Consider the following 15643-nt stretch of genomic DNA (forward strand, 5'->3'; position numbering starts at 1 on the left):
GCACCAGATTAAGCCATAGTCAGGAAGGTGGCTACTGTTCCCGTTCTTCATCCCTCCTCATCACATGTGGCACCTTCTGTCTCTTTGTGTACAACCATCACCTTTAGAGCCCTTTCCAGATCTCTTACTAAAATATGCCAGGCCAGGCTCAGATGGATACTAGACAGTTTACCCAGTCAGGTAGCCACTGGGCTACATCCCTACTACTTCATTCTTTAGTGTCTGTGGAGTAAGAAATTATACATATTAAACCTTTTTGATAATAGCTTTTATATTTTTTTTGTGATTTTGTTATGCCATTCCGACAGGCCAATTATGTTTTGCCATGCATATATTAATTTAGTTCCAAATATGTTTTGTATTGTTGTTAAATACAACAATACTGCTGTTACTTCAGATGTGTCCCAGGGCTCTGTTCTGGGGCCTCTTCTTTTTATTATTTACCTTCTTCCCCTTGGCAATATCTTTCGTAAATATAACATTAATTTTCACTGTTATGCTGATGACACCCAGCCCTACCTTGCTAGTAAACCCACCACTTAATTTCCAACACCATTGCTGAAATTAAATCCTGGTTTTCTTCAAATGTTTTTAAATTAAACAGTGACAAAACTGAGGTTCTCCTCATTGGTGCAAAATCTTCATTATCCAAAGCTGATAATCATTCACTTGCTGTTGATAACTCCTTTGTTTCCCCATCACCTCAGGTCAAGAGTCTGGGTGTCATCCTCAACAGTACTCTTATCTTTCCAATCTCACATTAATAACACACCCCGGTCTGCTTACTTCCACCTACGTAATATTAAATCACATCCGCCCCTCCCTCACTCCCCATACCGCTGCCATTCTTGTTCACAGTTTGGTTACTTCTCGTCTGGACTACTGCAATTCACTCCTCTTTGGTCTCTCTAATTAATCTCTCCATAAGCTTCAGCTAGTCCAGAATTCTGCAGCTCACATCATTACTCGAACCCCGTCTATTCACCATATCACTCCGGTCTTGCTGCAGCTTCATTGGCTCTCAATTAAGTTTCGAATTGATTTTAAAATTCTGCTGTTAACTTTAAGGCCATTCATAACCTCGTCCCTCCATATCTGTCCGACCTTCATGTTGCCATTCCCTCCCGTAACCATAGATCCTTTTCCGCCATCCATCTGACCTTCCCTCTCGCCCGTCTAACCACCATGGAGAGCTGAGCATTCAGCCATTCTGCTCCCAAACTCTGGAACTCGCTACCTACTGAGCTGAGAAATAGCGAATCATTCTCAGCTTTCAAATGTAAACTTAAAACCCATCTGTTTAAAATGGCTTTGTTTGGTTTTCATTTTTATATTTTCTGATGGTTTAAGTTTTGTTTATAATGTACTTTTTTAATGTATTGTTTGTTCAGTGTTCTTGAGTGCTTAGAAAGGTGCCTTGTATAAATAAAAAAAATGTATTATTATTATTATTGCTGCTACTGTCTACTTTAATAGCTGCCAGTTCAATGCTAGCTCTTTCCAAGCTGGCGTGTTTTTACTCTCAAGCATGTTTTGCTAAGTGGCCTCTTTCTGTAGTGGTGATGCATCATCAGGTAGATCTTACTAGCCTCTGGTGACACATACTTCAACACTGTATGTTGTGTAGAGACTGGTGGTCCACCAGGTCTTTTATGTTTACTGCCAGAAAAACGTCTAAGCTAAGACGTCTTTCATTGTGCGGCTTCTGTACAAGACCGTTTGCCACGAGCAGTTCTTGGTACACTGTAGAAAGATGGAATTAGTCCTCACCAGATATTGAATATGTACTCATAAATACAGGAATTGAAATAGTTTCTGTTTTAAAAATCAGTGAAGTTAAGAAAACCAAAAGCTGATGTTGACATTGACCTTCTAGGGCACAAATCAAAGAATTTAATTACAATTTTACAAATGATAGTTCTGTAGAATTGCGATGAAATAAGAGAGCGTGTTTAGGATTAGTGAGAAATAGTCATTAAAATAAAGAAGTAGTTATGATTTATTACTCACAGTTGCTCAATGTGAAGCACTTACAAGTTTAAAATTGCTTTATGTAGACTGGAGTATTCCCGTCCTGCCATGGCTCCTAGTCCTCCTCTGTGAGAGCCGTGGTCTATGCCTCTGACTGTTCGGTTTGGGATTGTGTCAGGATTTTACAAGGTAACATGTGGACTAACAGCTACTGTGTACTGAGCAGTTCACCTTTCCACAACAATTTTCAGGAACGAAGCAGCAAAGTGTTTAGCTGGAGTACAGAGTATCGTTACAGCCTTTGTAGATGTGGTTTGTTCAGAGGCCACACAATGAGCCTAATGCTCAGAATTACACTTGAAGTTTGTGGCTACAACTGTAGCTGCTCACACAATATTTGCTTGTCCAGAATGAAAATAGCTTTAGCTACGGTTATGGTGGATTCAAGTCACAGGACTATTGTTAAATATTTTTTTTATTTTCAATTTGTTTTGCATGTTTAAAAGAGAAAAAAGTCATTGGCATGTCAGGGTGAGTTTTCTGGCTAATGCAGGGTAACTTGAAATCTAAAAGTTGCTTGTTCCACGTAACATTTTTTAAATTGCTCTCTGAGACACGTTTAATTAGGTTAAGCCATAGAAAATAGGAAGAGGAGCCACATCTGGTGTTAATACCTGTCAGATCAGGGACATCTCCTATTCATCTGCCCATAAGTCAGATTTGCTTATTTAGTAAGGTTTTAAAAGATGCAGAAGACTAAAAGTTTAAAGTGCACTGGATGCTAGTTGTTCACTGCTTGAATTCACTTAAATGTATTAAAAAATCTGTAATTGTGTGTGTATTGTCTTAGGAACTGGTTAATTATACTTCACCTCAGTAGTAATTACGCTTTATTTTGCAGTTTCTGGTTAACTGGAAAAGGACACCAGGTGAGTTCAAACTATTGGTCATTCTCACAGCTTTTCACTCAACTTTTTCGTTACAATTAATTAGGACTTAATAAAAAGAAATTTAGTTGCTTAACCATTATTAGGCATCCCTTACAATCAAAAATACCATGTAAATAAACAGTAAGGACATTGAGCTTATATATTCTAAAAACTGAAAATATGAGTTTTTAATTATGATGTAAGAAAATTATATTAAATGTATTAAATGTATTTAGAAATATGGGTGTCAGAATGGTTATGCATGCTAGCTTTGGTTAAGAAGATTAAACAAATTGAAAACTGCTTATCTAAATATAAGTCAGTCCTTAGCAACTTTTTGAACTTCTTGTTTTACAAGGACATGAAAAAGAGGCAGCACACTTGGGAAAAGCTTTTGTCATCTATCACCGTGGGGGAAGGCAGAGAACAGAGAAATGAAAAGAGACTAATGGTGTGCTGTTTATTTTACATGGCTTTTTTGTACATCTTTGTCAAGGGTGCCATTAATTCTTAAGCCCACTGTATTCTGTACATATTGTCATCATTTGCATGGAACTCTTGTGGCCTACTGTCTACAACCCTCTTTCAATTACATTTTTTTCTCTAATTTACACAAACCTTTCAACAAATCAGTTTAATAAAGGCAAATTGTAAAGAAAGAAAATAGTATATTTTTTATCAAAACTTTACAAAAATAACAGTTTTTATTTAGTATTCATGCTTTTCCAAAGACAAGAAATTTACTAGTGGGCAAATTTATATAGTAAGAAATGCATGTCAATAAAGAATTTCTCCTAAAATCATGTTGGTATTTTTTTTTTTTCAGTATAATCCATTGTCACCCTTGTATCCAGTCGACATGGTTTCAGATGGATCTCATCGACGGTGTTCATCTGCTCTTTGCAAAAACAGGTGAGTGAATTTTTAGTTTTCAGATTGGGCCTATTTACAAATTTGAAGCCTTTTTTGTGATTATTGTGTGTGTGATGCTGGTAACAGAGCTTTGTGCCATGCCCAGCCATGCAGGGTGGTTCACACTGGTCAAAATGCTACATTTTACGTCAGTGTGGAAGGATGATCTGTGAAAAGAGTTCCCAGGAACTATTTACTCAGTGGGTATCCAAGTGCCCCTGGTCTACAGCAGCATGGTGACCAATAAGTTGTATATGAACCCTGGTAGCATATTAGAGATGTTAGGCTGCTTGGGATCATCTGTAAGCTTTGACCCTTAAAAGAAAAGCGGGAGTCCAGGGAAATGTGTATGCTGCCAGATGGAGCTCTGGGGTGTTAACCTCAAGAATTTCAAGTGGCATTCTTGACCTGGGAAGAGGTCCCAACTATAGCCCCATAAGCAGTCATGTGTAAGTGATGTTAAAGCAGACTGGTGAAAGAGTACGGAGTTAGGAAGAGAGGAGGGCTGCTTGTCTGGCAAGAGGAAAAAAGGCTTGTTGGTAAAGTCAGGGAGAGACACGGCAAAGGAGAGTGTTGCACGTGGGATTGTTAAGTTAGCAAGTAATTGAGCCACATTAATGGTTATACTGGGGGGCAGCAGGCATTTTGGTGTCATTTTTGCTTATGTAGTACTTTGTACTCTCTCTTTGCTCATTCTTCCTTGATAGTTTTTTGCAGAGTGATCTTTTTATTTATACAATGGAACCTCTGTTCACGCATGTCTCGGTACATGTACAACTCGGTTTATGACCAAAAAGTTCGCCAAACTTCTGCCTCGTTCGCGACCACACACTCGGCATATGAACAAGCCAGTTTCCCTTTCGGTTTGTGCGCGCCGATGATTTCCGCACGTGTTGCATTGTTCTCGGTCAGACGTGCGTGCTTTCTCTGTGAACTCTTTGTGCTCTATTTCATTTCCCTTCCGGTTCGTACGCACCAATTACTGTATATAAGCATGTGTTCAGCCTCTCCCAGTTCATTGCTCTCAGTCAGACATGCGTGCTTTACCTGTGAACTCTTTGTGCTCTACAGTATTTCATGTGCTTTTGCAGTTAACCATGGCTTCTAAGCACTGTAACCTCCTCTCCACCCAGTTCCTCCTCACTTCATGCCAGAACTCAACTCAGGCAAGGTTAGTTTTCTTGGTGGTTTATGGTTAGTTTTTGTATTACGGATTTTTCAAATGTTCATTTTTCGGTTCGTAGCGTGAATTGTTGCAATGTTACTTTTATTGGTTGTTTATTAAGTTACAGATTTTTTCAAATGTTACATTTTTTCCCTTGTGCTTAAAACTCATTTAAAAAAAAAAGTGTTTACAGCGATCGGGTTGTAAGGCTATTAGCGTGAACTCTTGCAGTGTTACTTTCTTGGTTGCTTGTGGTTGGTTTTTAAATAAAGTTCTGATTTGTTCAAATGTTCCTTTTTTTCCCCTGTGCTTAAAACTCATTAAAAAAAGTGTTTACAGCAATCGGGTCATAAGGCTATAGCTCAAACTCTTGCAATGATACTTTTCTCTGTTGTTCAAGGTTTTTTCAAGTTATTCAATGTTTTTGCATTTAGTTTACTAAATGCACTATACAATGTGCATTCTATGGTGTAATTAACTATATTTGTGCTTAAAAATGTTTAAAAAAATATATATTTACATACAGTTTGTACGGTCTGGAATGAATTAACTGTATATACATACAATCCTATGGGGGAAATTGCTTCAGTTCACGACCAAATCGGTTTACGACCAGAGTTTTGGAACGAATTATGGTCGTGAACCGAGGTTCTACTGTGTATATATATATATATATATATATATATATATATATATATATATATATATATATCTACGGTGGAGTTGCCACAACTGTTGTCCTCATGTTGAACAAGTGCAACTGCAGACTCCTGAATCATGTCTAAATTGTTTGATTTGTAAGTTTAAACCATGTAGCAGGGGGGAAAATCAAGTCAAAATATGTCTTTGTCCCAAACATTATGGAGGGCACTGTATTTATGTAGATGCATCACACTGCCAAGAGTTGGAAACATTTGTGGCTACCTGGGAAGAGTATAAGGACTAGGAGATGAAATCGTTACCAAAATGCACGCAGGGTCACACGCTGTTATACTTAAATAAACAAAGAGCACCAATACCTAAACGCTAACCAAAAAGTGTAGTCAATCAAGGGCCGTGTTAAAATGAAGACATTTAATCAAAGAGATGTAAAGAATGCATGATAGTGAGTTGTTCTTTGGCTTATCTGCAGTCTTGGACTCCAGGTAGTTTGCGGCACCAGCTTATAAACTGTGACGTTAATAACATCATGAAACACAGCTACTGGGACTGTGCCCTGGTCATGGTAACAGAGCCACAAAATGGTGGCATGGGATTTCATATAGCAGTAATAAAAATAAATGAGGTCCAAATCAAATGGTGCAATATAAAAATTATAGTAAATTTAAATTCTGTGATGTTCAAAACCACTGTGAAATTATATTTGAAGTTCAGAAAAAATGTATTAAGCGCAGAAATATTTCAACATATAAAACAATATAGATAATGGTATGGTGTGTTTACTGTATATAGATATCAAACTGTTATTTTACAGTATGCACATTTCAGGTATGATACTTCCTAAACATTTTAAGCTCTATCTTCAGTCGGGCCCTTTCAGCACTAACACTACATGAACAATACACCATTATTATAAAAGGAACTTGAATTTGAAAATGAAGATACAGTCAGAGCAAATGGCTCCCATTTATATGTACTGAAATTCTGGAAATGCATGGCGTAACGCCCATGTAAACAGAGAAGACGACTGCGCAAAATACACAAATGGTGCCAATTCGCTAGGAAAAGCTACTATTAGAAAATAGAAATGTGTGCACAGTTCTGATTTAACAAAACCTGTTTAGACCAAATTAAATAATGAAATCTTGCTGAATGACAACACATCATGGATGTCATCCAGTTTTCATTTTAATAACTAAAATCCTCTTCAGTCTGATTAGAGACAAACACATAAAAATCTGTTACAATTATAGAACCAGAAATTCACCCAATGCAGTGCAGTGAATAACCTGATTGTGCCATCATTAATTTGGAGATATTTGTCATTCAGCTGCTTGGTGGTGTCAAGACCCTGAAAACACATTTAAACATTATTACTAGTTTCATGCATATGAACCTATTTCTTCAGTATATTACAAAGAGAAAGCTTTCAAGTATATTTTTTAATAAACTTTCTGTGTGCACATCCTTAGACTGGTTTATACTTGACTATGAATCCACTCAATAATGTTCTGTTTGTACAGTTTAAACATATTTCTAGTCCTGTAGGGTTTGGGCTTTTACCTCCATCTGTTCTAGGCTCAGAGGACACGGTGAAAGTTCTCACAGCAGTGTTCTGAAATCTCTGCACAATAGGAGGAAGCAAGAAATATGACAGGGTGTTGGGAAAGATGGATTTCATGGCATGGAGAATGTGTTGTGGCAAGAAGCAGAAGGCCAAAAAACCATCCAACCATGCAGGCAGAAGAGTCCCTCTGAGGGCTGTGAAGCAGCTCGCTTTGTTAATAGAATGGTTAATGGAGTTTTAAGTCAAAATATGCGCTTATAGTAACTTTACTTTAAAAGGAATTTTCATTTCTACTCATTGTAACTGTTTTTTTAGTTCTTCAGTCAGACTGAAGCAATGTTAATGTTTGTGAAAGTTCAATAGGCTTACTAAAAGCAAAGCATTTGACTTTTATTCTCAAAAGACTCAGTACCACTCTTTTAATTTTTTTTTGATGTTTTAAGAATATTCATACTTTATTTGGATTTGTTTGCTGCTTCTTCATTTCAGAGATTTCACTGAAAGGGTTATATGTGTTTATGGACCATTCGGTTTAATTTTTAGGACACTGAATATGAAGGAGGGTATTTAACAACAATTAAGGAAGCAATCTGATGATTAAATAATTCTTAAAATTAAAAGGCAACAATTGAAAAGCATAAAGTGGGTCTTTGCTGGGTTTAAGAGTTCAGTTATGCAGTAGTTTTGAAGTCCTCTTCTTTACAATGAGAAGACAGATGTCAGTGCAAACAGCAAAGTGGCCTGAACCCGGAGCTGTTATTGGCATCCATTCATATAAAGGCACCATTTTAATAACTGACCTTGTGAAAAGAACAGAAAACTAAATCTGAAAAAATTGCTTAGATAACTCATTTATTCCTCAGAATTTTAATATCTTTGTTACATTCTGAACAAAAGCAAAACAAACTGAAACGGGCCCATTCAGTGTACAAAGAAAAAAATGCCTGCGACCGTGAAGTGGATCGGCAGGTTAGTTGTGGCTGGTGTGGTGGACTTAGGCCATAACGGCATGTCCAGCTATAGCCAGGAGTTATTGATAAGTGACCACCAGAAACTGGAACTAGGCAGGGAAAGCCTCAGCATATTATAAAACAGGATGGTGCTCGGGAACTTGTTTATAATGTAAAATAAGCCCTTTCATGAATCAGTGGTGAGAGTTCATTTTTTTAAGCAACTGTCTACTTAATTGACAGGAGCAGCTTGCGCCCTCAGTGAATTTGTGTTTTGAGTGGTTTAGAATCTTAACTGCCTATCTCATCATTCCTGAAATAGGTTTTACTTGACCTTGTAAGGTGAAAAAGTGGGCTCAGAAAATGGATGGATAACTAAAACGTAAGAACTGACATGACTAAAACTCATTTAAAGTAAACGCAGACCCAAACCAAATCAAACTGGCAGTGTGGGCTTTCGACAAAGCTACCGGTTCAATCCCCAACACTGGCTCACGTGCCAACCCTAAGTGAGTCATTTTACTTCTCAGTGCTTTCTGTTAAAATACAGAAGTAACTTTAATATGCTTTTGGGAATTCTCCATAAAAAAATAAAACGATTGTTCTCACTTCAGAGTTTCGCACATCTTGAAATGTGTGTCTGTAATCAGCAGGGGGTGCTACAATCTAGTCTTCTCAGCCTAATGAGGCTCTTTCTTGCTCTCTGACCATCCAGGTACGTTTTTCATTCCAACAGAATTCTTCTTCAGTGATGAATTTCACCCTTCAGTATTGTCAATGAAATGTTGGCATTGTGGCCTGCATTGCTGCCTGACACTCTAGGGTTAGAGCAGAGTCAGGAGTAGAATCTTGACTCGCCCAAAGTTTCAGTGGGTTTTGCATGCCCTTGCTGTGTTCCTCAGGCACCCCAAAGATTTGGATGTTAAGGTAACTGCAATTCCAGAGTGATGCGGTATGAGGGAGAAGACGTTTGTCCTGTGAGTGGCTGGCAGTCCACCAGTAGCTTGTCCCAGTGTACTGCTAGGTTGAGCTCTGGCTTCCCATGACCCTGAAGTTGGAATATAGATGTATTAATTTAGCTTTTACTTTTAGAAAATTTTACCTTTGGGTTTTAGAAAGAAGTGTTATAAATGATATTATTTTCTTACTAAAACGTTTACAGAATGGAGACACAGCAAGGGATCATGGGAGATGAAGAAGGGAGTGCTTAGGTGTACTTTTGAGTTGGACAAGTCAGCTTCAAGAGCCATTCTTTATATAGTAAATGTATTGTTATTTTTACTAATAGATTATTTATGTAGGTCAGGAAAGGCAGCAAGGTTTTTGTTTGACGTATGTGCTTTATTCATAGTCTGCTGTTGCGGTGTGCATCAGTATATACTGTAGATCTGCATGCTTTATCTGGCCAAATTCTCAGTAATATACCTGCTTAACAAAAAGTACATTGGCGTGTGCTACACACAAATCCCGGCGTATATATTGCTGACAAATAAGATACTGTCACCCAGAAATCCAGACAACATCCTTCCTGCTTATCGTCTCTCCTGCTAGTTTTACTTCTTTTGTGTAGCATAAATTTGTAGGATTTGTATGGTAGATTTTGAACCCTCTTATGACATTTTAACACCAGCCATGCATTTTTACTTTCTACATCACAGCCTGCTTGGAAACTTTACAAGAACTGCATTTTTAAGATTTTTATTTATTTTTCTTTAAAATGTAAAACCTCCCCATGGGCTCACCACCTATGGGAGGGGCCAAGGAGGTTGGGTGCAATGTGAGTTGGGTGGTGGCGGCGGGACCTTGGCGGTCTGATCCTCGGCTACAGAAACTGGCTCTTGGGACGTGGAATGTCACCTCTCTGAATGGGAAGGAGCCTGAGCTAGTGCGCGAGGTCGAGAGGTTCCGGCTAGATATAGTCGGACTCACCTCGACACACAGCTTGGACTCTGGAACCAATCTCCTTGAGAGGGGCTGGACTCTCTACCACTCTGGAGTTGCCCCCGGTGAGAGGCGCCGAGCAGGTGTGGGCATACTTATTGCCCCCACTGGAGCCTGTGCATTGGGGTTTACCCCGGTGGACGAGAGGGTGGCCTCTCTCCGCCTTCGGGTAGGGGGAAGGGTCCTGACTGTTGTTTGTGCGTATGCCAACAGCAGTTTGGAGTATCCACCCTTTTTGGAGTCTCTGGAGGGGTTGCTAGAGGGCATACCTTCTGGGGATTCCCTCGTTTTGCTGGGAGACTTCAATGCTCACGGGCAATGACAGTGAGACCTGGAAGGGCGTGATTGGGAGGAATGGCCCCCCCGATCTGAACCCGAGCGGTGTTTTGTTATTGGACTTCTGTGCTCGTCACGGATTGTCCATAACGAACACCATGTTCAAGCATAAGGGTGTTCATATGTGCACTTGGCACCAGGACACCCTAGGCCTCAGGTCGATGATCGACTTTGTGGTCGTGGTCGGGACTTGCGGCCATATGTCTTGGACACTTTCGGGTGAAGAGAGGGGCGGAGCTGTCAACTGATCACCACCTGGTGGTGAGTTGGCTTCGATGGTGGGGGAAGATGCCGGTCAAACCTGGTAGGCCCAAACGTGTTGTGAGGGTCTGCTGGGAACGGCTGGCAGAGTCCCCTGTCAGAAGTAGCTTCAACTCCCACCTCCGCAGAACTTCAACCACGCCCCGAGGGAGGTGGGGACATTGAGTCGAATGGGCCATGTTCCGTGCCTCTATTGTTGAGGCGGCTGACCGGAGCTGTGGCCGCAAGGTGGTCGGTGCCTGTCGTGGCGGCAATCCCCAACCCGTTGGTGGACACCGCGTGAGGGATGCCGTCAAGCTGAAGAAGGAGTCCTATAGGACTTTTTGTCCTGTGGGTCTCTGGAGGCAGCTGATAGGTACCGCAGGCCAAGCGAACGCGGCGGTTGTTGCTGAGGCAAAACTCGGGCATGGGAGGAGTTTGGAGAGGCCATGGAGAACGACTTTGGACGGCTTCGAGGAGATTCTGGTCCACCGTCCGCGCCTCAGGAGGGGAAGCAGTGCAGTGTCAACACCGTATATAGTGGGGATGGTGCGCTGCTGACCTCACTTCGGGGCGTTAGGGTCGGTGGGAGGAGTACTTCAAGACCTCCTCAATCCCACTAACATGCCTTCCAATGAGGAAGCAGAGCCTGGGGACTCTGAGGTGGGCTCTCCCATCTCTGGGACTGAAGTCACCGAGGTGGTCAAAAACTCCTTGGTGGCAGGGCCCGGGGTGGATGAGATCGCCGGAGTTCCTTAAGGCTCTGGATGTTGTAGGACTGTCTTGGTTGACACGCCTCTGCAACATCGCATGGACATCGGGACAGTGCCTCTGGATTGGCAGACCGGGGTGGTGGTCCCCTCTTTAAAAGGGGACCGGAGGGTGTGTTCCAACTATAGAGGGATCACACTCCTCAGCCTCCCTGGAAAAGTCTATTCGGGGTTCTGGAGAGGAGGGTCCGTCGGATAGTCAACCTCGGATTCAGGAGGAACAGTGTGGTTTTCGCCCTGGTCGGAACAGTGGACCAGCTCTTCACCCTTAGCAGAGTCCTGAGGGTGCATGGGAGTTTGCCCGACCGGTCTACATGTGTTTTGTGGACTTGGAAAAGGCATTCGACCGTGTCCCTCGGGAATCCTGTGGGGGTGCTCGGGAGTATGGGGTACGGACCCCTGATAAGAGCTGTTCGGTCTCTGTACAACCGTGTCAGAGCTTGGTCCGCATTGCCGCAGTAAGTCGAGCCCGCTTCCAGTGAGAGTTGGACTCCGCCAGGGCTGCCCTTTGTCACCGATTCTGTTCATAACTTTTATGGACAGAATTTCTAGGCGCAGCCAGGGTGTTGAAGGGGTCGGTTTGGTGGACTCAGGATTGGGTCACTGCTTTTGCAGATGATGTTGTCCTGTTTGCTTCATCAGGCCGTGATCTTCAGCTCTCTCTGGATCGGTTCGCAGCTGAGTGTGAAGCGGCTGGGATGAGAATCAGCACCTCCAAATCCGAGCATGGTCCTCAGCCGGAAAAGGGTGGAGTGCCCTCTCAGGGTTGGGGGGGAGATCCTGCCCCAAGTGGAGGAGTTCAAGTATCTCGGGGTCTTCTTCACGAGTGAGGGAAGAATGGAGCGTGAGATCGACAGGCGGATCGGTGCGGCATCTCTGTCTCGGTCTGTCGTGGTGAAAAAGGAGCTGAGCCGTAAGGCAAAGCTCTCAATTTACCAGTCGATCTACCTTCCTACCCTCACCTATGGTCATGAGCTATGGGTAGTGACCAAAGAACGAGATCGCGAATACAAGCGGCTGAAATGAGTTTCCTCCGCAGGGTGTCTGGGCTTTCCCTTAAAGATAGGGTGAGAAGCTCAGTCATCCGGGAGGGGCTCAGAGTAGAGCCGCTGCTCCTCCGCATCGAGAGGAGTCAGATGAGGTGGCTCGGGCATCTGATCAGGATGCCTCCTGGACGCCTCCCTGGTGAGGTGTTCCGGGCACGTCCAACCGGGAGGAGGCCCCGGGGAAGACCCAGGACACGCTGGAGGGACTATGTCTCCCAGCTGGCCTGGGAACGCCTTTGGGATTCTCCCGAAGAGCTGGAAGAAGTGGCCGGGAGAGGGAAGTCTGGGCCTCTCTGCTTAAGCTGCTGCCCCCGCAACCCGACCTCGGATAAGCGGAAGAGAATGGATGGAAAATGTAAAACTAATGTGCTTCATTCCATACTATTTTCCAGACAAACAACACAGTTCTAAACAAAACCATGTACTGTATAATAAATTACTAAGGTCTGTGTGTGTCCTGTCTCATAGAGTAGTATGATTGGTCAATTTGCCTTTGGTGACACGTTTGAGAAAGAAAGTTTGAATGTTAGATGCACGAGGAGAAGAAACAACACAGAAGGTGCGCTGTGAGAGTCGCCTTCAAAGATGGGAAGTATAGAAGTGACCAGGATGTAAGAAACGGGCCTCAAATGTAATGACAGAGTTTGAGGATCATCACACTATAAGGGAACACGCTCGAGAAAGGGAGCGGCGGCAAAGAGATGTTCAGACACATGCGAATACCGTGGAAAGGTGCTGAAGGAACACGTAGGGCAAGAGATAGCAAATATTTAAAAATTATTCTATCACCTGCCTTCAACATGCAGCGTGACTAATCTATAATAAAGCATTCAAAATGATGGAAATCAGCCTGTTTCAGGGTTGTTCAGCATTCTTAAGTGTTGTCTTCTGATAAATGTGCAGAGATGGGTAGAGTAGCCAAAAATTGTACTCAAGTAAGAGTAGCGTTACTTCAAAATACTATTACTCAAGTAGTAGTAGAAAGTCATCCAAAAAATTACTCAAGTAAAGTTAAAAAAGTATTTGGTGAAAAGACTACACAAGTACTGAGTAACTGTTTAAACACAATAAATGATTTATTTTTTATAAATGTTGTAATAAGACAGACAAAAATATAAAATAATTTGCAAATTCTGCCATTTCCAAATAATAAAATAAAAAAATGAGTAAAAATAAATAACATTTTTACAAAATAAAGATGCACAAATAACACAAAGTTCTAAGTCTGTTTTTCACAGCAAAGCTTTTGAAGCCAATACCCACAGTAAATAACATGTATGTTTGAACAGTGCAAACTACTTGGTGACAAGATATACTGTGCACTGACAGTTTAATACTGTATATTCACTTTGTGGTGTAGCGCGTCTGTGGATTCAAAAAAAGAAAAAAAAAAGGCCAGTTTCAAATCCATAAAGCCATGTCACTCTCTCTGGGCCCAATTGCATGACCGCAGGAAGTTAATGAGGTAGTTGGAGTGAGTCGCACCAGCAAATGCGGGTGCAATCGTTCTCAATTGCTTCATTGGCTTCCTGCGGTGTGTGATTAAGGCCCACGGAGATGGGAGTGTATATATACAGGTCAGCACACAAAAAAAAGAAGGGGGAATCAAAGAAAAGGAGAAAACAAAAGAGGTTAAAAGACATGAAAGGCAGGCTTGGGAAGGACAATCTGGCCATCTGGAGGGAGGAAGCAGTGCGAGCTAGGGCCCCATGAAAGGGCGGGTGGAGTGTGGCGGGCAAGGTAAGTGCCCTCCCTAGGCTTCCGAGGTGCAACAACGTGAGTGTGAAGGAAGAAGGGAGGAGAGCCGACCTCGAACGTTCTGGCCGTGATGCCTGCTGGCAGCCAAGATGGAGGTGAACCGAAAGGAGCTCCTGGCTGCTGAGTCTCTGCCGGCTACGCGAGCAATGGGTGAGCCAGGAGAATGAGAAGGAGGTGGACTGAGATCAGGAGGAGTTAGTCTGCATTTTAACCTCAGATTTTTGACAGATTTATTTATTGATTTTTTTTATCCCCACTTTTCACAGTCATTTTTGTGGATTTATTTATGTACTGTTTTTTAGAATACTGGACCATTGACACTTTTGTTGATTTTACTTTTTTTGGACTGGTTTTTAATAAAAACACTTGAGCACTTTTTCCACTATCCTCTGGCCTCATCAGTGAATTATCCTCATATGTCAGCTCATCTTGGTCATAACTATCGACGGTGTGGGTTTAGCAGACTCCCATGTGGGAAGAGGGAATCTGTAGGGGACCGGCATCGTCACACACTTGCCCTCCAAATAGCACAGCTGACAGAAAATAACATTAGAACAAGGCAGCTTGTGCACGTACAAGAAGTCTTACTTTACTATGACTGTCTGTGCATGTTTGGTTAAAACATGCTTGTTCTTCATTCAGAGAAGTGATGGTTAAGCTTCAGCAGGAGTTGGCTCTCAAGATTCTTACAGTGAAGCTGTGACCGTTTAGCAGTGATCAGGAGCCCCGCATGACTAAAAAGTCTCTCACGGGCTGTAGATGCAGGAAGTTTGTGTGTGGTCATGTGACTGCTTGGCTATGTCTGATTGGTGAATCTGAGTCATGTGATTATGGTTGCCAAGTCTAATTGGTGAAACGTAGTCATGTTATTATTGTTGCTACGTCTGATTGGTGAAAAAGTCATGTAATAGATCCACTGGCGACTTTTCTCTGGCAAAAATATACCGTATCTAATGTGTAAATGGAAAAAAGTAACACATCGAGTGTTGCCCAATGTAGCAGAGTAAGAGTAACGTTTCTTCTTCTCAAATGTACTCAAGTAAAAGTAAAAAGTATGGTGCAGTAAAACTACTCTTGGAAGTACAATTTTTTTAAAAAGCTCCTCAAGTAAATGTAACTCGTTACTACCCACCTCTGCAAATGTGATTTAAAAAAAATGACAATTACGAAGGTATGAATGTCAGGTTTAAATGTAGCAACAGAACGAGAAATTAAAGTAATTATTTAATTTTTAACAGTCACTTAAAAATTAAATGTGGAAAAGCAGATTATGGTTAGGAATTCTTAAGGTGCATCAATCAAGTCTGCTACTTTCAAACATGTGGTCCTAACTTCGTGGCATTCAAGTCATACCAATTTGTTTCATTTTGTTTATATCAGGAATCCTTTTTTCCCTGT

The 15643-nt window shown here is 41.7% G+C and overlaps 1 protein-coding gene across 4 annotated transcripts in view; it reads left to right on the plus strand.

Moving 5' to 3' along the window:
• gpatch2 (G patch domain containing 2) overlaps positions 1 to 15643 on the plus strand; it is a 137579-nt gene that overhangs the window by 77804 nt on the left and 44132 nt on the right. For 3 of the 4 annotated variants that reach the window (XM_039741751.1, XM_039741754.1, XM_039741753.1), the window contains exons 7-9: positions 2873 to 2900; positions 3259 to 3351; positions 3727 to 3812. In XM_039741751.1, coding sequence (XP_039597685.1) covers positions 2873 to 2900; positions 3259 to 3351; positions 3727 to 3812 — 207 coding nt within the window. The remainder of the gene's footprint in view (positions 1 to 2872; positions 2901 to 3258; positions 3352 to 3726; positions 3813 to 15643) is intronic. The other variant, XM_039741752.1, reaches the window with a different exon arrangement.

The sequence above is a fragment of the Polypterus senegalus genome, chromosome 18 (assembly GCF_016835505.1).
Source record: "Polypterus senegalus isolate Bchr_013 chromosome 18, ASM1683550v1, whole genome shotgun sequence".
Classification (NCBI taxonomy): Eukaryota; Metazoa; Chordata; class Cladistia; order Polypteriformes; family Polypteridae; genus Polypterus; species Polypterus senegalus.